This window comes from Homarus americanus, unplaced genomic scaffold (assembly GCF_018991925.1).
Source record: "Homarus americanus isolate GMGI-L3 unplaced genomic scaffold, GMGI_Hamer_2.0 scaffold42643, whole genome shotgun sequence".
In the NCBI taxonomy this organism is placed as follows: Eukaryota; Metazoa; Arthropoda; class Malacostraca; order Decapoda; family Nephropidae; genus Homarus; species Homarus americanus.
This window is the reverse complement of record NW_024747582.1, coordinates 2,902,195-2,929,051: the sequence shown is the minus strand read 5'-3', so window position 1 is coordinate 2,929,051 and position 26,857 is coordinate 2,902,195. Positions and strand designations below refer to the sequence as shown.

The following is a 26,857-nucleotide window of genomic DNA, read 5'->3' as shown; positions in this document are numbered from 1 at the left end:
TACATCACTTTTGTTATTCTGAGGATCATTATACACTGTACCCTCATTAATTTGGATCATTTTAATTCAGATTTAGGCTTAATTCATGTTCATTTAAGTCTATTATTATTATTGAATTAAAGTATATCATGAAATAGATGCAGATGAAATGACTTACAGGGAGTCCCTGGGTTATGAAAGGGTTCTGTTCCTGAGGACGTTCTTAAGTCGGATTTATACACAAGTGGGAAAACATGCTATGTGCATACTGTACTTATGTAACAATGTTTAAAATTCCATTATATCATAGCCTAAGTCCTTATATACATCTAAAATCACTTAATTTAAGACGACAGAAGAAATAGAATGACAAAATACAGTAAATGAAAAAGTCCCCATTTCCTCTAATATGTCATGGAAGCCACACATCATCAACATTGCTAAAGCTACCTCCCGAAAGGTGGGAATGCAGTACAGATGCCGTAGCTACTTCACTCCTGAGCAGTTGCTTCAAGTATGTAAGTGATTAATTAATGCTCAACCCTTCATATTTTCCTCTAACAAAACCATTTCCTAAATATAGGTCTAGTTATCCCCTTTATTTAACATTTTAGATACTGTTCGGTACAGTATAAAAAACATCTGAACATCATGAATAAGATTCTATAATTTATGTAATCACCGAGGCAGAAATCCTCACTAGTCTTCCCTAATTTTTGTTTTATCCAAATGATCTAAATCATGTACTGTACCAGAGGCCCCAGCAGTGTCTTCTCATCAAATGGGTCACCAACCGGCCGTTCCTCTGCCAGCTTTACTGCTCGCTTTACAAATTCGTCATAGATGGATTCATGGACAAAAGTTCTGGACCCAGCACAGCAGTTCTGTCCGTGGTTACCGAACATTGCTGTGTGGCATAATTCTGCAGCCTCATCCACTGGGAAAAAATATAAAATTTATACAAAAATAAATACAACATGCAATCAACCCATTTTTTTTTTTCATAAGACAAGTCATAATGATCAGTAATATGAAAACAAGAGCTTATAATTCTATACACATGAAAGGATGAACTGTATCCATAAACGTGTTAATAATGATATTACTGTACATACTATTACAAGAGTTCACAAGCATGCAATCTGTACAAAGAAAGATTATACTGTACTCGAGCGAGAGGTCATTTCACATCAGGTTGTGTGTTTTTTAAAGTTGTAATCATAGCTGCATGGCCCTAAAAATTCAGTAGCTATGAGGTTGTCATGATTATTACTGTATACTGTACTAGTTTATGAAATATCAACACAGTATTTTCATGTTATGCTGTGGATATACAACAAGGCACCTCAAGGGGTTGTCATGGTAGTGAATATAATAATAATGAATGCCCCTCATATACGAGAAGGCCAGGCCTCGGGCCACCTAGGTGTGAATTTGTTTAAGGTGTAGAAACTGTCACCAACACAACAACAAGAGTTTAGGAGTTGCATGACCCTGTGTCAAGGAATAGTCTAAGGCAGTGGTTCCCAAACCGTGCGCCACAAGATGTAATTAGGTGCGCCGCAAGATTATATTTCAAAATGTGAAAAATACAACTGATATTCGTAATAAAGTTCATATACAATATAACTGTCAAAGTGGCAAACAACTAAACTAAGAATGAGAGGTGGTTTGTGTAATTCAATTCATTTAGGTTAATTATGGTACGACAGTGTTATTAAATTTTTAGTCTTAAATTTCATAAGGATAAGAACTAAATTCGCATCAATCTATCCTCGTAATTTACGTCTTATAGACACATTCAATGCATAACTATGTTTCAGTTGTAGCAGAAGTTTTCATTTCAATAATGGATTTTGAAAAAAACTATTGAGCGAAAATATACGGTGTTGAAATTTTTTTTTAACACGTCCTCACGTATTGCAGCGGATCAGGACCATAACTATACAGTATTTCAATTTGTTTCATTCATAGTAGTAGAAATTTTCATCTTTTCAATTGATTTTGAAAGGCTCTTGAGCTAAAATAAATGAAACTGAACAAAAGATTCTGAAAATATCTTCACGTTTGCGGACCGTTAAGTTATTAAATGTCACTTGTCTCAGTTTGATACTTGGCTTTGTTAGCAAGCTGTGCTCTTTGTGCGATTCAATTCATATTGACTAAATTACCCATAAAATGGATAAGTTTATTAAGAGGAAACAACAGTGACGATTGTGAATCTGAAAGAGAACGTTCAACAAAAGCAACTAAGCCTAGCGATAATAAGGCGAAAGCTCGACCCAATCGTCGATACTGGGATAGCTATTTAAAGTTCGGGTTTCATTGGACTGGTAACGAGGCTCAACCTCTCCCACTGTGTGTTGTTTGTGGTGAAAGGATGTTTAATGAAGGCATGGTACCCAGCAAGTTAGAGAGACATTTTATAACTAAACACTCACATCTTCAAGATAAAGATCTGAATTATTTCCAAAGACTGTTAGAACAGCAATCCGAGCAAAGAAAGTATTTTCAGAAAAAGTTTACAGTTTCTGAGAAGGCTCTAAGTCACTTCTATTGAGATAGCCGAAATGATTGCACTACAAACAAAATCACACACTTTAGCGGAGTCGGTTATCTTGCCCGCCCGTAGAAAGATGGTTAAAACCATGTTAGGTGATGAAGCCGAACAAGAAATAAGCAAAATTCTGCTCCCAATTAATACAAGCCATAGGAGAATAATGTATTTATCTGCTGATATAGAGGAAAATGTACAGAATGAACTCAGAATTTGCTTTAAAAGTTGATGAATCTACTGACATTAGCAATAAAGCACAATTACTTACATTTATTCACTTTATTGATGGAAACCAAATAATAAATCAGTTCTTTTGTTGCAAAGAAATGTCACTCACTACAAGAGGTCAAGATATCTTTGACATTTTATCTGCCTACCTCGAAAAATGGAATTGATTATGTGTTGGAATATGTACTGGTGGGGCACCATCTATGGTAGGCTGTATTTAAGGTTTTGTATCGCTCGTACAACAGCAAAATACTAATGTTATACGTACTCATTGTTTCCTACATAGGGAGGTACTAGTTTCAAAAACAATACAAGTTGAATTAAAGCAAGTATTAAACCAAGTTGTTGAAATGGTTAATTATATTAAAAGTAGACCATTGAAGTCTCACTTATTTGAACAAATTTGTGTTGATATGGATTCCCAGCACAAGCGCTTAATTTTACACACACAAGTCAGATGGCTCTCAAGAGGTAAAGTGCTATGTCGCATACATGAACTCCAGAAAAAATTACTTGTATTTTTTGAAGAAGAAAAACATGAATGCTTCTGTGAATATCTTCAATGCTAATTTTGGATTTCCAAGCTGGAACATTTAACAGAGATATTTACACAACTTAATAGCGTCAACACAAGTATGCAAGGTAGATATGAAAACATTCTCACTTCGACGGATAAGCTGGTTTCATTTAAAAAGAAAGTTGTAGTTTGGAAAAATAGAGCTAAAGATGGTAATTTTGAACACGTAAAAGCTGCATAAAAGAAATGACTCCTATTATAGTTGAACATTTGACAACTCTGGAAGAAAAAATTAACTTTTATTTTCTGTCATTGAACACAGAAGAGTATGATTGAGTTCAAAATCCCTTCATAAAAATTCCATCTAATATTGGTCTAAAATTATGTGAAGAAGAGGAATTGGCATCTATATTCAGTGATCGTGGACTTAAAATCAAGTATGCTGAGTTACCTATTGATACATTTTGGATTGCTATTAAAGAAGAATACCCCTCAGTAGCTAAAAAGCTTTATCTGTTTTGATGCATCGAAGAAGAAATGAGGGTTTGTCTTTCTCAAATACGTCCCAACATTGAAAACATTGCCAAAAATCATCAAGCGCATGTTTCTCATTGATAACTTTGCTTCATTTATTGAATAAAGAAGTAAGTACTTGTACATACAATTTTTATGTACTTTTAATTATCTATATTTTTACGTTATGCTATGCTAATATGTATAAATACCTCTTGAATAAATTTTCGAATTTATGTACAAAGTGCACCAAAATATTTTTACTTGTTCTAAAGTGTGCCTTGGGTAAAAAAAGTTTGGGAACCACTGGTCTAAGTAGACCGGACAACTTGCCAACTGCACTGGCTAACCATTACCCTGGAACATGACCTGCAAATCAATTAACATCCAGGTCCCTAATTACTGCTGGGTAGATAGAGGCAAATGGCATAAAGAAACTTACCCATAGTTTCACCCTGCCCTTAGCTTTGCAGCTACGTGCAGACTTGTGATATACGCAGGGGCATTGTGCAAGTTGGAAGGGGAATGATAATGTAGTAAAAATAACCCCAGACAGCATTCAGCTCAAAGGGGATGCAGTACTATTAAGGGTGAACAAAAAACAAGTGACATGAAAAGAAGGATTCATAGTATTGCACAGGATGTTATGTACTATAATATACAACAGATAAGAACAAGAAACTGACACCAAATCATAACGGAAACGGTCTATTGCTATAACTTACATAAAGGATGCAACTTTGGTGGGAAAATCTCTCTCTCTCTTAAAGAGTATGATATCAGATTCTTTCCTTGTAAGTAAGTAGGTTCTATCAGCTATTTTAAATGTTAAGAGACCTCTATCTCAGAGATTGCAAGGTGTTGAGATGGATCTGGTACAAGCTTTTAACAGTGTGAAGGACTGCATGGATGTGTTGCAAATGTACAGAAATGATGATACATTCACAAGATTATTTGAGAATGCAGAACAAAACTGTGGGAGAGAAATTAAAGCCCCAAGAAGTGCAAGACGACAACAGACCCGGTCTAATCCCCCAGTTGAGGACACACTCTTATTACTAAGGCGCTCGGTTTTTTTGCCTTTCATGAACACAGTTATGCTGCAACTGAAAGAGCATTTCACTTCTAAGCAAATTTCATGGCAGAAGTTCTTTGTGAACCGTAAGTAGAATGTTCTCAGAAGTAAGTGAGGAAGTTGTGATTTACAGTAAGTTCCTTGATGGTAGTATGGAGGAGGTACAAGATGGCAGAACACTTGGAAAAGACATGAATGGAAAGACAGACCAAAAACGGCTGTTCTCTAAAAGTTTGCAGGGAATTTGGCACATGCCAAAACATCCAAACTCTGATACATATTATTGCACCACTTCCTGTGACAACTGCTGCAAGTGAATGCTCATTCAGCTGCCTAAAGTACAGTGTATCTCTGTTCCTCTATGTCAGAACAAAGACTATGATTTAGCTTTACTGTTTGTCCACAAAGATATGCAACTAAATTGTGATGAAGTAATTAATGAATCTGATCATAAGAACAGATTACTTGACATTGGACTTTGTTTATCTGTCTGTAGCTCACAACCTAAACAACAAATTATTTTAATGGTTTAAGGTTTTTGGTTTAACCCTTTAAATACATGGTGGAAAATATGCCTAATGTAGTTGATATGATTTTGGGATGATATAAATACTCGACCAGTGACAAGGGAGGTACGCCAGACGAACGTTCGCTTGACCTGTGGTGTTAGTATTCACAAACACACACCTAACCAGTATAGCCCTAGAGTGCATCCCTTAATGTGAGAGGTGAATGAAAAAAGACACACGCACAACAGGTGATGGTACGAGCTTGTGTGTGTGTACCTGACAGCTGTTGTCATAGTAACCCCAAGTGAGGTGTGATGCGGCTCTCAAGGGGGGGAATGATACACCTGTAATTTAGACCATAAGGTACAGGTGTCTTAGTCTTAATTATGTGTCTGATCCACGTAACCTAACCTAACTTACCTGGCTAGTATGTATGTATCCAGTATACATTATGCATACCATACATGTATCATCAACTGATCTAATTATCATGATGCTTTACCGTGAATTTGTCCCACCATACACACAACACCCAACCTAGCCTAAGCCTCTCTTATTACCTATTTATTCATGGTATCTATGACCTATTCCTGTGTGTGTGTGATACTATGTTCTCTATCTCATCATAAGTAAGCTAGTACTGTTCTCTCTCTCTCTCTCTCATCATAAGTAAGCTGGTATTCTCTCTCTCTATTAACTTCATTACCAAGTACTTATTTTTGCAACAATCCTAGGAGAAAAATGTGTTTTCTTTTAACATGTATGTATATTTTTTGATAAGGAATTTTTGTGTATTTACTGTTGTGTAAATAAAATATACTTGCTAAAAAAAGTGATTGAAAAATAAAAAGGGTGTCTTTTTATATAGCCTTATCTTAAGACTACCCCCCCCCCCAAAAAAAAAAAAAAAATTCAAAGTCACACTAACTAAATGACACAAATGGTCACAAATCAAAGACCATTCAATTTTTCTGTCAAACTGCCATCCACCCTGGTGTTGGTCCACTGACTAAACCATTGATACCTGGTTTGACCGAACACAGATGCCATTGAACCAATATCTCGGCATAATTCTGGGGGTTTGAGACTATACACTGTGAACTTACGGTCTCCACAGTCGGAACAAACGACGAGTGGACTCTTGCCGCCCAACTCCATTGTGACACGCTTCAGGTTAGACTCGCTGGCAGCTCCCATAATCTTGCGCCCCACGGCAGTTGAACCAGTGAATGCCACCTTGGGGGAAACATTGTCCAGTTTAGTGTAAAGATTAAGAACAAACTCATACACAAACAAAATGACTACAGTACAGTATATATCCCCTGCAATCTTCACATGGCTAGGAAATAAACAAACACCTAATAGTGATTTTATAATAATATTTCAAGACATCATCCACTGATAGTAAGTCATTGATTGTGGTAATTACATCCCTGGTGACAACAACTTAAGTCACCTTTGCCGAATTAAAATAAAGGCTTAGAAGACTAAAATAAAATATGCAAAGTAAAAGAAAAATAAATAAAAAATAGAATAAAACTTTCCTAAAAAACATTTTAACGTTAATAGATAAAACTCAGAAGGCCAGCTTCCTCCACGAAGGAGAGGATGTCCCCTACCACACTACCCCCCAACATCAAATAGAGACGGTGAGTCCTGCCTCCCCCGGCACTGGGATGTGCTTACGACAAAGATCTCCGAGACTGGGGTACTCCACCAGGAGGTGTCGAAAAGGTGTCCTTCCCTGTGTTAAAATACTGACAAACTTGAACTTTAGGGACAATCCACAGAGCAGCAGTTGGAAACCACTTGGGGCATATCTGAACAGGAGGAAGACAAAGAAGACTCACAACTTACCTTACCCTGAAGCCGAAAGGTCGTGGGAGGCTTGGATACTTAAGTGTGGGGAATATCTCGTCAACTACACAAGTGTTGGTTACAGACTGTAGAGACAAAACCAACACTGGACCTGGAGATACTGATGTCCAAGATCAAGGGGTGGCTCACCAGCATCCACCAGGAGACTTGGGATTGGCCAGGCAATCCTGGCCAACCCCAGTGTATTGAGTCTAGCCTCAGTGGCTGAGGAGTACACCTCACACCCATAATCCAGTTTGGGTCTTACTAGCATGTGGTAAAGGTGTAGCAGAGTTCCTTGGTCAGCACCCCATGACGTGTGCCCCTAGACTCTCGGTAACTTGAGACCATGCTGGCAAGACTCTTTGAGACAACATATGTGGCTGCCATGTAAGCTGGTTGTTGAAGATAATGCTCAGGAAAGAAGTCTGACACATCACACACAGCAGAAATGAATGGCAACGATCTTCAAGGGAGAAAGTCTAAAACCATGCTCTGTGGTCTAATCTGAAACCCTGTCTAGTGCAAGTTGCATGTGACGTTAAGCAACTGACATGCGGGAAGCTACATACCAAATGGCCAAGTTGTCTACATGTAATGAGATTGATACACCACCAAGAACCAATGCTGCTATCAAAGACACTGCCCAAAAGAACCCCCCATTCTCCTGAATTTGTGGTGTTGACATTTCTGGGGCAATGTGGATCCTAAAAGTGCAAAGTCTCAAGAGCTGACCTATTATTGATGGTAAATTTCCCAGCAATCTATAACTGTGAAGCTCCTTAAGGATGCCGAATCTCCTAGCTGTGTCATATACTCGATAATAAAAGTTCCTTACAATTACTTGCCATTTAGGGACAGATGTGCATAAGCATTCAACAAGTATTTCAAACCTTCCAATAAATACAAACTTTTTAAAACATATTCCTGGATAACCTACACAACACCACCATTATCAGGCACTAAGCTACACAACCTCAACACAAACTATATACAGAAAGTGAAAACCTCATAAAGATAGAGATAAATGAAGAACTGACTCACCTTGTCTATATCCTGATGGTGGGCGATAGCATGGCCAGCGACTGGACCCATGCCAGGGATAATGTTGATCACACCAGGGGGAAAGCCAGCCTGGAAACAACCAATTACATTACTTATGATGTGGCAGTGAAATAGGTGTTGCTACTGAAGGTGTGTGTGAGAGAGAGTATGTGTGTGTGTGTGTTTGATGAAAATGACGCGGCACTCAAAGTACACATCGATGATAAACATGCTGCTTTTACCCTCAGTCTCGGACCAAAGCCGATACCTTCCGCAAGAAGAAAGCGGCAACTTCGCAATCTAAAGAACGACTGACTTAAAAATAAAGAGCGTGAAGCACAAAAACTTGCAGATCAGGACATCCTTGACCTAACCTAGTCTAACCTAACCTTTGTCTGGTGTTATGTGTCCATCAATAGAAAGGTAGTCATATATATACTGGGTCTTTTTTATACCATTACACATCACCTTAAAACATTAACACATTATATAACATCGAGCACAACATTTCAAGACATTAACACAACATTCTATAACTAACAACATCTCATATCACAACACACTATAACATTATCCAACACACCAAGCTAAAAAGTCGTGACTCAGCTAAGACGAGTTTTAACCAGTTTGGGTGACCAATATCTTTTGCTGCAGACATGTTACCTATACAGTGGAGAAGGGGGGGGATAAGAGCTGAGGAGGGGGGGGGGAGATGGAGGGGGGGGATAAGAGGAGGAGGGGGGAGATAAGAGCTGAGGAGGGGGAGATAAGAGCGAGGAGGGGAGGGGTAAGAGGGAGAGGGTTAGAAAGGAGGAGTAGGTAAGAGGAGAGGGGGAAGGAGGGGTGGGGAGGAGAGGGGAAGGAGGGGTGGGAGGAGAGGGGGGAAGGAGGGGGGGAGGAGAGGGGAAGGAGTGGGGCAAGAGGAGAGGGGAAGGAGTAGGGTAAGGAGAAGAGGGGGAAGGAAGAAGAGAGGCAAAAGAGAAGGAAGAAGAGGAAGAGAGGGAAGAAGAATAAGAGGAGGAAGAAGAGAGGGAAGAAGAATAAAAGGAGGAAGAAGAGAGGGAAGAAGAATAAGAGGAGGAGTAAGAGAGAGAGAGAGAAGAATAAAAGGAGGAAGAAGAGAGGGAAGAAGAAGGAAGAGAGGGAAGAAGAATAAGAGGAGAGGGAAGAAGAATAAAAGGAGGAAGAAGAGAGGGAAGAAGAAGGAAGAGAGGGAAGAAGAATAAGAGGAGAGGGAAGAAGAATAAAAAGGAAGAAGAGAGGGAAGAAGAAGGAAGAGAGGGAAGAAGAAGGAAGAGAGGGAAGAAGAATAAGAGGAGAGGGAAGAAGAATAAAAGGAGGAAGAAGAGAGGGAAGAAGAGAGGAGGAAGAAGAAGAAGAAGAATAAAAAGGAGGGAAGAAGAGAGGAAGAAGAATAGAGAGGAGGAGTAAGAGAGAGAGAGAGAAGAATAAAAGGAGGAAGAAGAGAGGAAGAAGAAGGAAGAGAGGGAAGAAGAATAAGAGGAGAGGGAAGAAGAATAAAAGGAGGAAGAAGAGAGGGAAGAAGAAGGAAGAGAGGGAAGAAGAATAAGAGGAGAGGGAAGAAGAATAAAAGGAGGAAGAAGAGAGGGAAGAAGGAAGAGAGGGAAGAAGAATAAGAGGAGAGGGAAGAAGAATAAAAGGAGGAATAGAGAGGGAAGAAGAATAAAAAGGAGGAGGAAGAGAGGGAAGAAGAATAAAAGGAGGAGGAGAGAGAGAAGAATAAGAGGAGGAAGAGAGGGAAGAAGAAACAAAAGGAGGAAGAGAGGGAAGAAGAATAAGAGGAGGAAGAGAGGGAAGAAGAATAAGAGAAGGAGGAAGAGAGGGAAGAAGAATAAAAGGAGGAAGAGAGGAAGAAGAATAAGAGGAGGAGGAAGAGAGGGAAGAAGAATAAGAGGAGGAGGAGAGAGAGGGAAGAAGAATAAGAGGAGGAGGAAGAGAGGGAAGAAGAATAAAAGGAGGAAGAGAGGGAAGAAGAATAAGAGGAGGAGGAAGAGAGGGAAGAAGAATAGAAGAAGAAGAGAGGAAGAGAGGGAAGAAGAATAAGAGGAGGAGGAAGAGAGGGAAGAAGAATAAGAGGAGGAGGAAGAGGGAAGAAGAATAAGAGAGAGGGAGGAAGAGAGGGAAGAAGAATAAGAGGAGGAGGAAGAGAGGGAAGAAGAATAAGAGGAGTAGGAGAGAGGAAGAGAGGGAAGAAGAATAAGAGGAGGAGGAGAAGAGAGGAAGAAGAATAAGAGAGGAGAAGAGAGAGAAGAATGAGGAAGAGGAAGAAGAATAAGAGAAGGAGGAAGAGAGGAAGAAGAATAGGAGGAAGGAAGAAGAACAAAGAGGAAGAGAGGAAGAGAGGGAAGAAGAATAAGAGAAGGAGGAAGAGAGGAAGAAGAATAAAAGGAGGAAGAGAGGGAAGAAGAATGAGAAGGAGGAGAGAGGAAGAAGAATAAAAGGAGGAAGAGAGGGAAGAAGAATAAGAGGAGGAGGAAGAGAGGGAAGAAGAATAAGAGGAGGAGGAAGAGAGGGAAGAAGAATAAGAGGAGGAGGAAGAGAGGGAAGAAGAATAAGAGGAGTAGTAAGGAAGAGAGGGAAGAAGAATAAGAGGAGGAGGAAGAGAGGGAAGAAGAATAAGAGGAGGAGTAAGAGAGGGAAGAAGAATAAGAGGAGGAGGAAGAGAGGAAGAAGAATAAGAGAAGGAGGAAGAGAGGGAAGAAGAATAGGAGGAAGAGAGGGAAGAGAATAAGAGAAGGAGGAAGAGAGGGAAGAAGAATAAGAGGAGGAAGAGAGGGAAGAAGAATAAGAGGAGGAGGAAGAGAGGGAAGAAGAATAAGAGAAGGAGGAAGAGAGGGAAGAAGAATAAGAGGAGGAAGAGAGGGAAGAAGAATAAGAGGAGGAGGAAGAGAGGGAAGAAGAATAAGAGAAGGAGGAAGAGAGGGAAGAAGAATAAAAGGAAGAGGAAGAGAGGGAAGAAGAATAAGAGAAGGAGGAAGAGAGGGAAGAAGAATAAGAGGAGGAGGAAGAGAGGGAAGAAGAATAAGAGGAGGAAGAAGAGAGAGAAGAATAATAAGAGGAGGAGGAAGAGAGGCAATAACTAGGAGCAGGAGTAAGAGTAACCAGTTAGCAACCACCACCCAAGGCCACAACAGTATTGCCAGAACAAAACTTCACCATTACCAACCCATCTATACTACCCAGCACTTTTTCCTTAACCAAACCATCTCCAAACCCATGAATTCAGATGAAATTATACACATACCCTAAGCTGTGTGTCCAAGAAATACATGAGGAATGAATGTAATCCAGGCGAGGTGTTGGGGGTGAGGAAATTTGGTGTCTGTAAGTTTATCTCTCGCTCTACTTGACCTTCACAATACCGTTACGTCAATAATCCTGTTTCCAAGAATACCGCATTAACTTAGTTTGGATCACCTGAGTTTTACCCCCCCCATCCCCCCACTCACTCATCTAAGCTTATTTCACCTGATGATTTAAGCATCCTAGTGATACCTTGGGGGTTAAGTTAGTATTAGGGTGTTTAAGCTTCAGGTGAAATAAGCTGGGGGTTATATCTTCAAGTGATCCATATTGTTTTTTTGTACGGTATCCACATTTGTGCTCGACCCTAAGCTAACATACACCAGCTTTACGTAAATAAGAAATCACCATTGTTTAATTATTTCTGAATGAATTATGTTGAATCTGTAGTTATAACTGTTGACATATAATCCTAATGTAGCTAACTGCTCTTGATCCATCTCAGAATATATCTTAATTCATACTTTCCCATTTATATGATTTTCCAATAATAATAAATCATGAATGACAAACACACACAATAACTGCTATAGCCCCTAAACCTAACCATTACACAGCAACATCGAGGAAAATAATCATATACGTATACGTCAATAACATACGACTGATACCACGAAGCATGAGATATACACCAGATGAGAGCACTGTCTAGGTACTAACATCACATGGACTCTACACTTGTACTTTACACTAAAACTTGGACTTTACTGACTTTAACCATACTCCCAGCATATGGAGACTACTGTAGTTTATCTATACCTTAAATTCATACTTATGAAGGTATATCAGACTTTACGGTTTAGTAGTAACTTATCAGACTTAGTTTATGGTACTGTACCGCTGTTATCGTGTATTAAAGAGACATAAAACTTCAACAAAACGATTTATGGGGGATTTTGCTTAATAAATATCTAAGTAATTTAATGTAACTCACCTCCTTGACCAGCGATCCCACATACAGGGAGCTGATGGGGGTGAGTTCAGCGGACTTAAGAACGATGGTACAACCAGTAGCAAGTGCGGGCCCCCATTTCCACGCCAGCATCATGACTGGGTAGTTCCATGGGATAATCTGTCCCACCACACCCAAGGGCTCCCGGCGGGTCAGGCACATGAACTCTCCATCTGCAAGGGAGACGTCTGGGTGATAAAACTTACCCATGAAAATATAACAAAATGTAAACCTCCTCGTGTTCCTCATATAAAACCATTTAAATGTTACTCTTAATGTATCACCATGGTACTCCTGTGTCTTGATCAACCTTGGTACAAATTAATATCACCCATACATTACACCACAGATATTTCACATGATGACTTACCACCCTAATGCTACTTGGGGGATTAAGTTAGGTTACATTATGTTTGCATTAGGGTTGAAATAAGATGGGAAGACTCACTATTAAGGTGTGTATAATGGGCACTACCTTATTAACAGAGATTATCTAATGGGACCCTCAAAGAGACTACAGCACAACACCTCCCCCATAACTTGAGAGATAGATAGATGGAGAGAATTTTTACTCACCACAAGGGATGGTGCTCCCCTGGATCTTGTCACACCAGCCAGCATAGTAGCGTAGAGTCTTGATGCTGTACTCCAGATCGCACAAAGATTCAGTGAATGGCTTGCCGTTATCGAGGGTGTCCAGGCTGGCTAGGTAACATAGATCCCGCTCCATCAGGTCACTCAACTACACAAACACCAGGTCAGGTGTTTTAAGGTCAAGTACAAAATTCATACAAATGAATTTATATTTTTACCATCAAAGACACTATATGAACAGGATTATATACTTTTTAGTTAAGAAATAAACCTATAATCAAACTATATTTCTGAATAACCATAAGAGAATGATGGTAATGATGACAGTCTCTGAACGTGATGGTAACCGACCTTAAGAATGAGTCTGGCCCTCTCGGAAGCGTCCATGGTGCGCCACGGGGCAGTGTTGGAGAACGCCTTTCTAGCTGCTGCCACCGCCTTGTTCACATCCTCCTACAGGCACCCAGGCAAACAGGTTAATATTAGTGTGTGTGTGTGAGGGGGGTGCAACATTATGGGTTCTAGAACATTTCATCACTGGACAATTCGCCACTAGTTCAGCATAAACCTAACCTAACCAAGACAACATCAGTTCCAAAATAAAGACATTATCTGAATATAATAAATATACCAAGATATTCAATAGATCAGTGACTACATAACCACCCCACAAGCATTAACTATGGTATATCTTTTCTTGCATATGGACAGGAGCAACAGGTATGTAGTGAAGTGCTTGAATAGTACATCATAAAAATATTAAGACTTTATTATGTTCATAAGAAGATTAGCCTCCACCTCCATCTTGTTTCACCTTAAGATTAACCACCCCTAGGTAACACCAGGGTATTTAATCATCAGGTGAAATATACTGGAGGCGGAGAGGGTTGGAGGGGGATTGGTCTTCAAGTGACCCTAGGAATTAAATCTTTACTGTATTGTTCAAGTAATATTAATAGTATCACAACCAACCTCTCCAACTGTACAAAACTCGCCTACCTAACTTATGGAACAAAATAACTGTGACCTGCCCTATCCCTCCACCCCACTAGCTCTGGATCTGACCGTGTACAGACAGTCATACAGTCACATCACTCACCGGGCCGGCCTCGGAAACCTCGCAAATAGCATCCCCTGTCGTCGGGTTGAAGACGGGGAAGGTCCGTCCGCTTTCCGCTTTGACGAACTCATTGTTGATAAAAAGCTGAAAAACAAATGAAGTTAGATATTTTACTTTTATCCTCTTCGCCACTGATCGGCTTGTTAGCCGCTTGGGCGATCGGTCACGTCTCTTTTCATTTATATTCTTCACCAAAAGATCGGCTCGCTAGCCGCCCGGGCGATCGGTCACGTCTCTGTCATGCACTGTTGGCAAATACTGGGCCTGCACCGGCTCCTGAATGTACCTGAACCCGCTCCAGTGTTGGTCAAGTCTTCTCTTGAGAGAGCTCACAGTCGGTGCCGTCACAACACTCTCTGGTAGATTGTTCCAAGAGTTTACAACCCTCACTCCGAAAAAGTTTGCCCTCACAGTTTTCTGGACTTGCGGCTTCTTCAATCTTGAGCTGTGACCCCTTGTGGGGCGAGCGTCCGCCAGCTCCAAGTAAGGACACTCAACTGAGTAGTGCCCCCTGGCTAAATAAACTGTTTAAATTAAATTCAATTCCAGGCTCGTGACAGCGTGCGAAAAGTGCTCTCTCCTTTATCTACATGTTATTCAGAGAGTTTATCGGAATAATAGTGAAGCAATCCAAATATTACAAGATCACGGTGTCCTACCAACATCAAGACTGTGTCCTACGCGTGGAAATTGTTTTCTTTTAAGAAATTACAAATTCTTTTGTCTGCAACCATAAGTGTACCAGATCACCCAGCTGTATCCTCCACCACAGTAGCAGGTAAGCTAAAAAAAATGGTTAGGTTAGGTTAAATGTTTTGTGTGCATGTTTTACTCAAACCTGACTGCCATTTTGGTGCAAATTAGCAGTTTGTTACAAATGAAAATACTAAGTTTTTGAAAAAAAAAAAAAAAAAACGCTAATTTACACAAGAAATGAAGGTCAGATCTGAGTAACACACCATAATACCTGTACACCCACAAACTATTTTTGTATCAAAGCCTGAGGACAGCCAATGGACAAATATTTACCAAGTATAATTAACCTGTCTGGGAATTTACATGTGAAGAATTGAGAGGCTAAAACACACACCAATAAAACCTTTGGCAATATGATCCAAACGTACCTATACAGCACCTCCCATGAATCAATAGACAACCTGACAATCTTACTGAATAATTATCTATCTCTTATGTGATGAAGAGGATAAAAGTAAAGTCAAGGTTGAAGAAGCCACAAGTCCAGAAAACTGTGAGGGGTAACTTTTTCGGAACGAGAATTGTAAACTCTTGGAACAACCTGCCAGTGTGTGTTGTGACGGCACCGAGTGTGAGCTGTTTCAAGACCAGACTTGACCAACACTGGAGCAGGTTCAGATACATTCAGGAGTCAGTACAGTACTTGCCAACAGTGTGTAAAAGATGTGACCAATCACCCAAGTGGCTAACAGGCCGATCATTGGTTAAGAGGATAAAATTATATTAAAACCAAATAGGTGTTGCTACAGACCTCCTTGTATTTTATCTCGGGGTTTCTGATGGCCATCTTGGTAGAGAAACAATCTGGGAAAGAGAGTCAACATTTATTTCATTTTACGAATTACCCCCACGAACCTCGACAAAACACCCGCAGGTTAGTATATAGTACTCACCCGCCAGGGCTGCATAGTGCCGATGCGGCCATATCATCTCACCCCAGAAAATGCCTCAAATTTCACCCTATCATAGTAAGTTCTTTCTGTTTAATATAACAGAGAAGTTAGGTAAGGTTAGGTAGGTTTGTTTGTTTGGTTTGGTGGTAATTACAGTAGGGTCGGGATGTATCGCGAGATAGGATCCAAGGATGTTCACTATATACTAAATCGCGATATAAAATTACATGTAATTGATGGGGAAAATAGGGTTAGGTTCTGGAGGCCAATAAAAGTGACTAAACTTGGAATAAAATGGCACAGTCTAAAGTTAGCAGAAATTACACTGCTAGAATCCTTGCAAGACAGCAAATAATTTGAACATAAGCGTCATATATTTTGCACAAGATATAAAAATTAATCATCTGTACCACATTACAGTAGTGATTTATGAGTTTTAGTGTACAGTATATGTACGAGGGTTACCTCATGTAAATTCAGAAACACTCCTAAATCGCCCTTAAATCACTATACAGTGTGTGTGTGTGTGTGTATGTATATATATATATATATATATATATATATATATATATATATATATATATATATATATATATATATATATATATATATATATATATATATATATACACACAGTATATATACAGTATATGCTGATAACCACAAGGAAAGAAGAAAACACGAAGTTCCCAAGCGCTTTCGTGTAATTCACATCTTCAGGGGTGAGTACAGACTAAGGAGAAGTACAAAACAAGGTGTATATGTACAGAGGAGGGTGAGATCAGGTCCACAATGGTCAGGTATTTGGTAATGACCCTATTAATCTTTAAAAAGCACTGCAACGGTTGGTAGTCAGGTCAGAGGGTAAGGTGACCCAACCTTCTCTGTATATATACACCTTGTTTTGTACTTCTCCTTAGTCTGTACTCACCCCTGAAGATGTGAATTACAGGAAAGTGCTTGGGAACTTCGTGTTTTCTTCTATCATCCTTGAATCTATCCAGCCACCTTTTGAAACTTTCCAGAGTTCCAGCACTTAAATCCGTTGCTCCGAGTCCTATCCTGCTCGGATATTATAAGAACTTTATCTATATCCCCTTTATTGATTCCTTTCACCCACTTAAATACTTCTATCATATCTCCCCGCACTCTTCGTCTTTCTAGGGAATGCAAGTTAAGTTTCTTTAACCTAGCCTGATATTGAAGGTTTCTAAGTCCCGGAATCATTTTCGTCATTCTTCGCTGCACCGACTCTAGTGAATTGATATCCATTCTATAATAAGGGCACCAGAACTGAACCGCATAATCGAGGTGCGGCCTGACTAGCGCAAGATATAATTGCAATAAGACCTCTGCACTCTTATTACTTACACTTCTAGATATAAAACCCAATACTCTGTTTGCCTTATTTCGAACATTAAAGCACTGTTTTCTAGGCCGTAGGTCCGGGCTTACAAGTACCCGTAGGTCTCTTTCACAAGTCGACTTCTCTAGGTTGATGTTGTTAAGGCTGTATACATTGTCAGTATTTGTTCTTCCAATATTAAGTACGCTGCACTTGCTGGTGTTGAATTTCATTTGCCATTTTTCAGACCACCCATGCAGTTTATTTACTTTTACTTTTATCCTCTTCGCCACTGATCGGCTTGTTAGCCGCTTGGGCGATCGGTCACGACTCTTTTCCTTTATATTCTTCACCAAAAGGTCGGCTCGCTAGCCGCCCGGGCGATCGGTCACGTCTCTGTCACGCACTGTTGGCAAATACTGGGCATGCACCGGCTCCTGAATGTACCTGAACCCGCTCCAGTGTTGGTCAAGTCTTCTCTTGAAAGAGCTCACACTCGGTGCCGTCACAACACTTTCTGGTAGATTGTTCCAAGAGTTTACAACCCTCACTCCGAAAAAGTTTGCCCTCACGGTTTTCCGGACTTGCGGCTTCTTCAATCTTGAGCTGTGACCCCTTGTGGGGCGAGCGTCCGCCAGCTCCAAGTAAGGACACTCAACTGAGTAGTGCCCCCTGAGATGCTTATAAACCTCAACTAGGTCCCCCCTTGCCCGTCTGTAGTATAAGCTAGGCAAGTTCAGGCGCTCCAATCTCGCAGGGTAGCTGAGATGCCGAAGTGCAGGCACCAGCTTGGTGGCCCTCCTTTGAACATTTTCAACCAACTGACAGTCCCTAGCATATCTCGGGGACCAGATGGGGTGACAGTACTCCAGATGGGGAAGCACTTCACTCCTGAAGATCGTCACGAGGGACGGACCGTCTAGATATCTGAACGACCTTCTTATAAGACCCAATAATTTATTTGCCTGATTTACCTTCTTCTCACAATGGCCCGAGAACTTCAGCTCATTGTCAACATACACACCTAGGTCCTTCTCACACACAGTCTCAACTAGTACATTTTCTTCATCCCGTTGGGACATATGGTACGCCTCCTTACCGTTGGTACGCCCCAGGTGCATCCTCTTACACTTCGTGACATTGAATCTCAGCAGCCATTCCTTCGACCATTCCTGGAGCCCACAGAGGTCCTTCTGCAGCTCTTCACAGTCCGCTTGGTTCTTAATTTCCCGAAATAACTTGCCATCATCGGCAAACATTTGTATGGAGGAGTGTACAACGTCAGGCATATCATTTATGAAACAAACAAACAACAGCGGGCCCAATACACTACCCTGCGGTACCCCACTTGTTACAGGTACAGATGACGATTTCGTGCCATTAATCACCACACATTGCTTGCGGTCATGTAGAAAGTCTTCTATCCACGCTAGGACATTTCCCCGAATTCCGTACCCTTCCAGTTTGATTTTCAGCCTTTCGTGGGGTACACTGTCGAAAGCCTTGGCAAAATCTAGGTAAATATTGTCGATATTACCACCCCGTTCTAGAATATGGGTCCAAATATCCAATACCTTGAGCAATTGTGTCAAGCAAGAGCGCCCCGGCATAAAACCGTGTTGGCAATCTTTTACAAGGTTGTTTCGTAGTAGATGTTCCATCGCTGCATCTCTGATAATACTCTCAAGTACTTTACATATTATGCTGGTCAGGCTCACCGGTCTATAGTTGTTCGTGGAGTGCCTATCGCCCTTCTTGAAGATAGGACTCACATAAGCCACTTTCCATTCACTGGGGACCATTTGTTCATCCAGGCATTTACAAAACAGAATCTTCAGGGGCTCTGCAAGCTCGTTGCACAGCTCCCTTAGCACTCTAGGATGCACCATGTCAGGTCCAGGACTCTTATGGACCTTTAGCCTGGACAGTTTATTTCTAATACCCTCTTCTGTGAACACAATGTGGGTCAGTGCTGTGTCGAACCGTCTGTCCTCAAACGCAGGAAGGTTAGTTGCATCCTCTCTTGTGAACACTGAGGAAAAGAAGCTGTTCAATGCCTCAGCTTTATCCTGGTCAGAATCTGCGTAACTACCATCTTCAAGCCTCAGGTCTGATACTCCTACTCGCGTTTTCAATTTCGACTTTGCATAGCGGTAAAACGCCTTTGGGTTTGACTTGACCTCGCGTGCAACCAGCCTTTGGAACTCCTTTTCAGCCCTCCTACACTCTATCTTTGCTTGGTTTCTGGCTCTTGCATACATCCTCCTGTCTTGCTCATCGTTTGACCCAACCCACGTCTTGAATTTCTGGGTTTTCTTCTTAATTTTGTCGACCGCCGCATGGTTCATGTGTAGGGATCCCCTCGTATTCCTAGAAGCACTGGGTTTGGTCTTGGGTATATATTTATCGATCAAATGGGTCATTTTACTAGTTATGATATTCAGCGTAGTGTCTGCGTTCTTGTACCTTAATAAGTCAGGCCAGTTGATACCCCTCATCTCTTCCCTCATCCCATTGTAATTTCCCTTGTAATATTTGCACCTTGGCCTGGCCTTATCTTGAACTAGGTAACAGTTAAATCTGAATGACAACACTGTATGGTGACTGGTGCCAACTGGGGCAAGGTGTTCCAGTTTGGCCACCATACCCTCCTCGTTTGTTATGATGAGGTCAAGTGGCTTGGGTGTTTGTTCCCCTCTGTAATGTGTCGGGTCTCTCACATGTTGGAACAGAAAATTATCTCAGAGTTTCTACAAAAAGAGTAGCAGGATTATTCAAGTCATTCGGGGTTGACTCGTTTCTCCAGTCGATGTCGCCATAGTTAAAGTCCCCCATGATAAGGAGGTGGCTGGGGTTGAGCATCGCCGCATTGTTTATTAAGGTTCTTAAGTTCCTTTGATTTAGTGGGCCACAGTTCGGGGATCTGTAGATACACCCGACGATAAGTAAGTCCCCTCCCTTTAATTTAATTTTACACCACTTGGACTCTTCAAAGACATCCTCTCCCTGTACCCTCGCCTGGCTGGCTCTAAGGTCTTGCCTAGCGTAGATAACCACACCCCTCCTGCAGGATTCTTGAGTTAGGTTCGTAAATGAGTCATATCCAGCAATACTGAACTCACATTTAGATCCTCCTGTAATGCATTTGCATCCTGCCCTGAATTAATCTTGTCGCCTATTTTGGTGTCATCCGCAAACTTGCTTATGTCACTGCTGATCCCAGTATCTAGATCGTTTATGTAGATTATGAACAAGAGTGGGCCTAGTACTGACCCCTGGGGAACCCCACTGGTTACACGGCCCCACTCAGATTTAACACCATCTACGCTGACCCTCTGCGTTCTATCGGTGAGCCATGATTTTATCCAATTTATAACTTTCCCCTCGATACCATGAGCCTTAATTTTTCTCAGAAGCCTCTGATGCGGTACTCTGTCAAATGCTTTTCGTCATTACCTACTACCTCGAAGAATTTCCTAAAAAACATCAGCAGATTTGTTAGACAAGATTTTCCCTTTGAAACCCATGTTGCGAGTCGTACATTAATTTGATTTTCTCTAGATGCGATCGGATGATATACATATATATATATATATATATATATATATATATATATATATATATATATATATATATATATATATATATATATATATATATATATATATATATATATATATATATATATATATATATAGATAGTGATTTAAGGGCGATTTAGGAGTGTTTCTGAATTTACATGAGGTAACCCTCGCTAAGTTGGGAGTCTACTGTATACAGTATTGGAAAATTTTGATCATTTTGATAGTAGTGATAAATTTGAAATATTTCCTGCACGATTTCCCCAGAGAAATAAAAAAAAAGATCATTATATATAGGAAAATGTACGTAACTTTGGTAGCCGCGAATTTTTTTTTTTATATAAAATTCTATATTTCCCGACCCTAAAAGACTAACCAACGAGCGAAATTGATTGGAAAAAATTATAAACGCCGGATTTTCACTGTTATATTACAGTGGACACTGTTGTAGTTTGTGGAAGTATGTTAAAAAAATTATTTTTTAAAATAAACGTTACTTAACATTTGTAGCTATGAAGAACAGACCAAACCAACCTACCTAACCTTACCCAACTTCATCCTGTGTACCGCCAGCAAGGACGTGGGCTCGTAACACGTATTTTTTTTTTTTTTACAGGGGTTAGCCCATCCGGGCATAGGTCACTAACCCACATCGGGGCCCACGGGGGCGGCGAAAACGTAAGAATAATAATTCATAGTAAAAATAATTTTAATACGTAAAAAAGTAATATATTAATGATAATAATAATAAATACAAAAAAATACATAAAATGAAAAAAAATCAAGTGAGAAACGCTATATGTATGTTGTGCTGTCATGTAAGAGAAACAACCAAGACCCTACAATTGTGTGTAAATGAGGCAGAAAGACAAGATCAGTAACCTGGGACTAGATCTCAATTTTCGTAATGCCATATGGCAGCAAGGGTCTACCATTATACAACATATCCAATATCTTCCCAAAGCGGTAGTAACTACCTGTTTGGTAGTTACCAACTACCAGTCTTGCCCACGGTGCCTGTGGCCACTACATGCCCACCGTTTCTCTGTGGCTGCCGGTCACACTAGAATAACCCGTTATATTACCTCCTTCTTTCCTCACACAGCCCGGGTGGGCTAATTCCCGTAAACAAAATGAAAAATAAAGAAGTTACACGGTGTAACTACCGGCCCAACAGGTCCTGAAATAACACTGAATATCTCTCTAACACACACGACAGCACGTAAGACAAATTTTAATATGACCTCTGATAGTAATATGATATAAATTGTAAGAAAATATTAAAAATACTTGAGGAAATTGAGTAAAACAACAGAAATTCAACTCACGTTGCTCCAACACCTCCTCTCACTACGGCGACTACGGAACCACTGAGCACAGGTAGGGGGGGGAGGGGGGGGTCAGTCACGTGTTCTTGTGCAGTGTTGCCGCTAGTTCATAACACGGCCTGTTGCCAAGCGTCACTTAAGAGAAAACGGGTACAATTATTGAGTAACTGAATTAAACAGGATATAAATAGAAAATATTCAAAGACGATATTGATTAATATTGAAATACTTTTTATTTCGGTATGGAATAAAGAAGAAGTAATAAGGTTTAGGAAAAAACAAAATTGGAACAAAATGTGCATGAATATTTCCCCATTTTGTAAAGAAAGACAAAGGTAATAAACAATATATATACTGTACATGGTATTTACAATTAATCATTATGATTTTTTACAAACCGAATAAAATTTTTCACTTGGCTCGTATGAAACACATCCTCCACATTTGTGAACCATTTCAGATGGAATGATTAGAGTTGTTAAAGTCTGCTTAGAAAGAATAATCTTTGCTTAGTTTTGGTCAGATTCACCTTGGAAAAGATTCTTTCTACATCAAAATTTGATGTGGGCAAAGACAATATCTTCAGAGCCTGCACTTCGGCACCTCAGCTACCCTGAGAGATTGGAGCGCCTGAACTTGCCTAGCTTATACTACGGACGGGCAAGGGGGGACCTAGTTGAGGTGTATAAGCATCTCAGGGGGCACTACTCAGTTGAGTGTCCTTACTTGGAGCTGGCGGACGCTCGCCCCACAAGGGGTCACAGCTAAAGATTGAAGAAGCCGCAAGTCCAGAAAACTGTGAGGGCAAACTTTTTCAGAGTGGGAGTTGTGAACTCTTGGAACAATCTGCCAGAAAGTGTTGTGACGGCACCAAGTGCGAGCTCTCTCAAGACAAGACTTGACCAACACTGGAACGGGTTCAGGTACAGTCAGGAGCCGGTGCATGCCCAGTATTTGCCAACAGTGCGTGACAGAGACGTGACCGATCGCCCGGGCGGCTAGCGAGCCGATCTTTTGTGAGCTACTCTTTTTGTAGAAACTCTGAGAGATAATTTTCTGTTCCAACATGTGAGAGACCCGACACATTACAGAGGGGAACAAACACCCAAGCCACTTGACCTCATCATAACAAACGAGGAGGGTATGGTGGCCAAACTGGAACACCTTGCCCCAGTTGGCACCAGTCACCATACAGTGTTGTCATTCAGATTTAACTGTTACCTAGTTCAAGATAAGGCCAGGCCAAGGTGCAAATATTACAAGGGAAATTACAATGGGATGAGGGAAGAGATGAGGGGTATCAACTGGCCTGACTTATTAAGGTACAAGAACGCAGACACTACGCTGAATATCATAACTAGTAAAATGACCCATTTGATCGATAAATATATACCCAAGACCAAACCCAGTGCTTCTAGGAATACGAGGGGATCCCTACACATGAACCATGCGGCGGTCGACAAAATTAAGAAGAAAACCCAGAAATTCAAGACGTGGGTTGGGTCAAACGATGAGCAAGACAGGAGGATGTATGCAAGAGCCAGAAACCAAGCAAAGATAGAGTGTAGGAGGGCTGAAAAGGAGTTCCAAAGGCTGGTTGCACGCGAGGTCAAGTCAAACCCAAAGGCGTTTTACCGCTATGCAAAGTCGAAATTGAAAACGCGAGTAAGAGTATCAGACCTGAGGCTTGAAGATGGTAGTTACGCAGATTCTGACCAGGATAAAGCTGAGGCATTGAACAGCTTCTTTTCCTCAGTGTTCACAAGAGAGGATGCAACTAACCTTCCCGCGTTTGAGGACAGACGGTTCGACACAGCACTGACCCACATTGTGTTCACAGAAGAGGGTATTAGAAATAAACTGTCCAGGCTAAAGGTCCATAAGAGTCCTGGACCTGACATGGTGCATCCTAGAGTGCTAAGGGAGCTGTGCAACGAGCTTGCAGAGCCCCTGAAGATTCTGTTTTGTAAATGCCTGGATGAACAAATGGTCCCCAGTGAATGGACAGTGGCTTATGTGAGTCCTATCTTCAAGAAGGGCGATAGGCACTCCACGAACAACTATAGACCGGTGAGCCTGACCAGCATAATATGTAAAGTACTTGAGAGTATTATCAGAGATGCAGCGATGGAACATCTACTACGAAACAACCCTGTAAAAGATTGCCAACACGGTTTTATGCCGGGGCGCTCTTGCTTGACACAATTGCTCAAGGTATTGGATATTTGGACCCATATTCTAGAACGGGGTGGTAATATCGACAATATTTACCTAGATTTTGCCAAGGCTTTCGACAGTGTACCCCACGAAAGGCTGAAAATCAAACTGGAAGGGTATGGAATTCGGGGAAATGTCCTAGCGTGGATAGAAGACTTTCTACATGACCGCAAGCAATGTGTGGTGATTAATGGCACGAAATCGTCATCTGTACCTGTAACAAGTGGGGTACCGCAGGGTAGTGTATTGGGCCCGCTGTTGTTTGTTTGTTTCATAAATGATATGCCTGACGTTGTACACTCCTCCATACAAATGTTTGCTGATGACGCCAAGTTATTTCGGGAAATTAAGAACCAAGCGGACTGTGAAGAGCTGCAGAAGGACCTCTGTGGGCTCCAGGAATGGCTGCTGAGATTCAATGTCACGAAGTGTAAGAGGATGCACCTGGGGCGTACCAACGGTAAGGAGGCGTACCATATGTCCCAACGGGATGAAGAAAATGTACTAGTTGAGACTGTGTGTGAGAAGGACCTAGGTGTGTATGTTGACAATGAGCTGAAGTTCTCGGGCCATTGTGAGAAGAAGGTAAATCAGGCAAATAAATTATTGGGTCTTATAAGAAGGTCGTTCAGATATCTAGACGGTCCGTCCCTCGTGACGATCTTCAGGAGTGAAGTGCTTCCCCATCTGGAGTACTGTCACCCCATCTGGTCCTCGAGATATGCTAGGGACTGTCAGTTGGGTTGAAAAATGAAAATACTCGTTGAATGCCTATAAGCATCTCAGGGGCACTACTCGTTGAGGTCCTTACTGAGCTGAGGACGTCATTCCACAAGGGGTCACAGCTCAAGATTGAAGAGCTGCAAGTCCGGAAACCGTGAGGGCAAACTTTTTCGGAGTGAGGGTTGTAAACTCTTGGAACAATCTACCAGAAAGTGTTGTGACGGCACCGAGTGTGAGCTCTTTCAAGAGAAGACTTGACCAACACTGGAGCGGGTTGAGGTACATTCAGGAGCCGGTGCATGCCCAGCATTTGCCAACAGTGCGTGACAGAGACGTGACCGATCGCCCGGGCGGCTAGCGAGCCGACCTTTTGGTGAAGAATATAAAGGAAAAGAGTCGTGACCGATCGCCCAAGCGGCTAACAAGCCGATCAGTGCGAAGAGGATAAAAGTAAAATGAAGAGATGCATCGCCCAAGCGGCTAACAAGCCGATCAGTGGCGAAGAGGATAAAAGTAAAAGTAAAATCGTCTTTCATACTTGACATTTCCTTGTAGAATAGCTTTGCATTTCTTTGATTTTTCATATAATCTGGAAATTTTATGCTGTTGTAGTGGATTTCTCCCCTACAAACGCTGTTTGTCGCTGAGTAGTATGCCTCGTGGTCTAGGTCAACCAGCGGCGCCATACATCACGGAGCGGGGGTCAACTACTAAGCCACGCCTACCCCCCGCTATTTAAGACCTGACCTCGTGGTGACCTGTCTCTTTCTACCTACACCAACCAGCCAGCAACACCTCCTCCGCCTGCCTGGCGGTCCTCGCTCCCGCCGGCGAGCATGGCGACCCACAGGCTGGTCCTCCTCTGAGCACCCTCACCAACCAGCTCTCTCTACATCACGCTTGTTACCATGCTGCCTTCCCAGCACCAAGCTGCATTGTACATCCAATACAACATGTATACAGAGAGCACATTGTGAGTTTCCTTTCTCCATCCCATCCTGAGTGTGAACCAAACAACTTGAACCCAACACTGTCAATGGCTCTCCACTCATTATTCAACTGCTGTTTCTTCGTGGGGAACTAAAGTTTAGACGCTCGAGAAGCAACTGTTGCGTCATACACGTTTATACTTCTATCCTCTGTGCCACTGATCGGCTCGTTAGCCGCCCGGGCGATCGGTCACGTCTCTGTCACGCACTTTTGGCAAATACTGGGCATGCACCGGCTCCTGAATGTACCTGAACCCGCTCCAGTGTTGGTCAAGTCTGGTCTTGAGAGAGCTCGCACTTGGTGCCGTCACAACACTCTCTGGCAGATTGTTCCAAGAGTTTACAACCCTCCGAAAAAGTTTGCCCTCACAATTTTTTGGACTTGCGGCTTCTTCAATATATAAACCCAGTTGCCCAGTGCAGGTATACTGTATGGCTGCTAATCACACCCCATACTTAGGTTCATCTAGCGATCCATCAAGCAATTTCTCCCAAGGTGGCCAAATCTTCCTACCTGGGATTTTATTCTTTTTATTGAATCATCAAGTGTTCAAACAATGGACAGATAATAGTGTTTTGATCAATGGTATTTTCAACTTTAAATATAAAACAAAATTAATCAAATGCGTCATCGTTGTTATTCGTATATTTATTAGTTATAATCGGGACCAACTGATTATTCTAAGATAAAACTAAGGCCTCTCTCTCTCTCTTCACCCTAAAGTTACCCCGTACCAAACAATGATGCCACTCCCC

General features: G+C 41.3%; 1 protein-coding gene across 3 annotated transcripts in view; it reads right to left on the bottom strand.

Moving 5' to 3' along the window:
- The window catches only part of LOC121879708 (aldehyde dehydrogenase, mitochondrial-like), a 32,829-nt gene extending 10,560 nt beyond the window's left edge, over positions 1 to 22,269 (bottom strand). For 2 of the 3 annotated variants that reach the window (XM_042386456.1, XM_042386454.1), the window contains exons 1-9: positions 22,173 to 22,269; positions 15,777 to 15,829; positions 14,249 to 14,353; positions 13,501 to 13,602; positions 13,132 to 13,297; positions 12,538 to 12,728; positions 8,280 to 8,369; positions 6,485 to 6,614; positions 732 to 916 (exon numbers count right to left, since the gene is read on the bottom strand). In XM_042386456.1, coding sequence (XP_042242390.1) covers positions 732 to 916; positions 6,485 to 6,614; positions 8,280 to 8,369; positions 12,538 to 12,728; positions 13,132 to 13,297; positions 13,501 to 13,602; positions 14,249 to 14,353; positions 15,777 to 15,812 — 1,005 coding nt within the window. In that variant the 5' untranslated portion in view covers positions 15,813 to 15,829; positions 22,173 to 22,269. The remainder of the gene's footprint in view (positions 1 to 731; positions 917 to 6,484; positions 6,615 to 8,279; positions 8,370 to 12,537; positions 12,729 to 13,131; positions 13,298 to 13,500; positions 13,603 to 14,248; positions 14,354 to 15,776; positions 15,830 to 22,172) is intronic. The other variant, XM_042386455.1, reaches the window with a different exon arrangement.
- Positions 22,270 to 26,857: the final 4,588 nt, after the last annotated feature.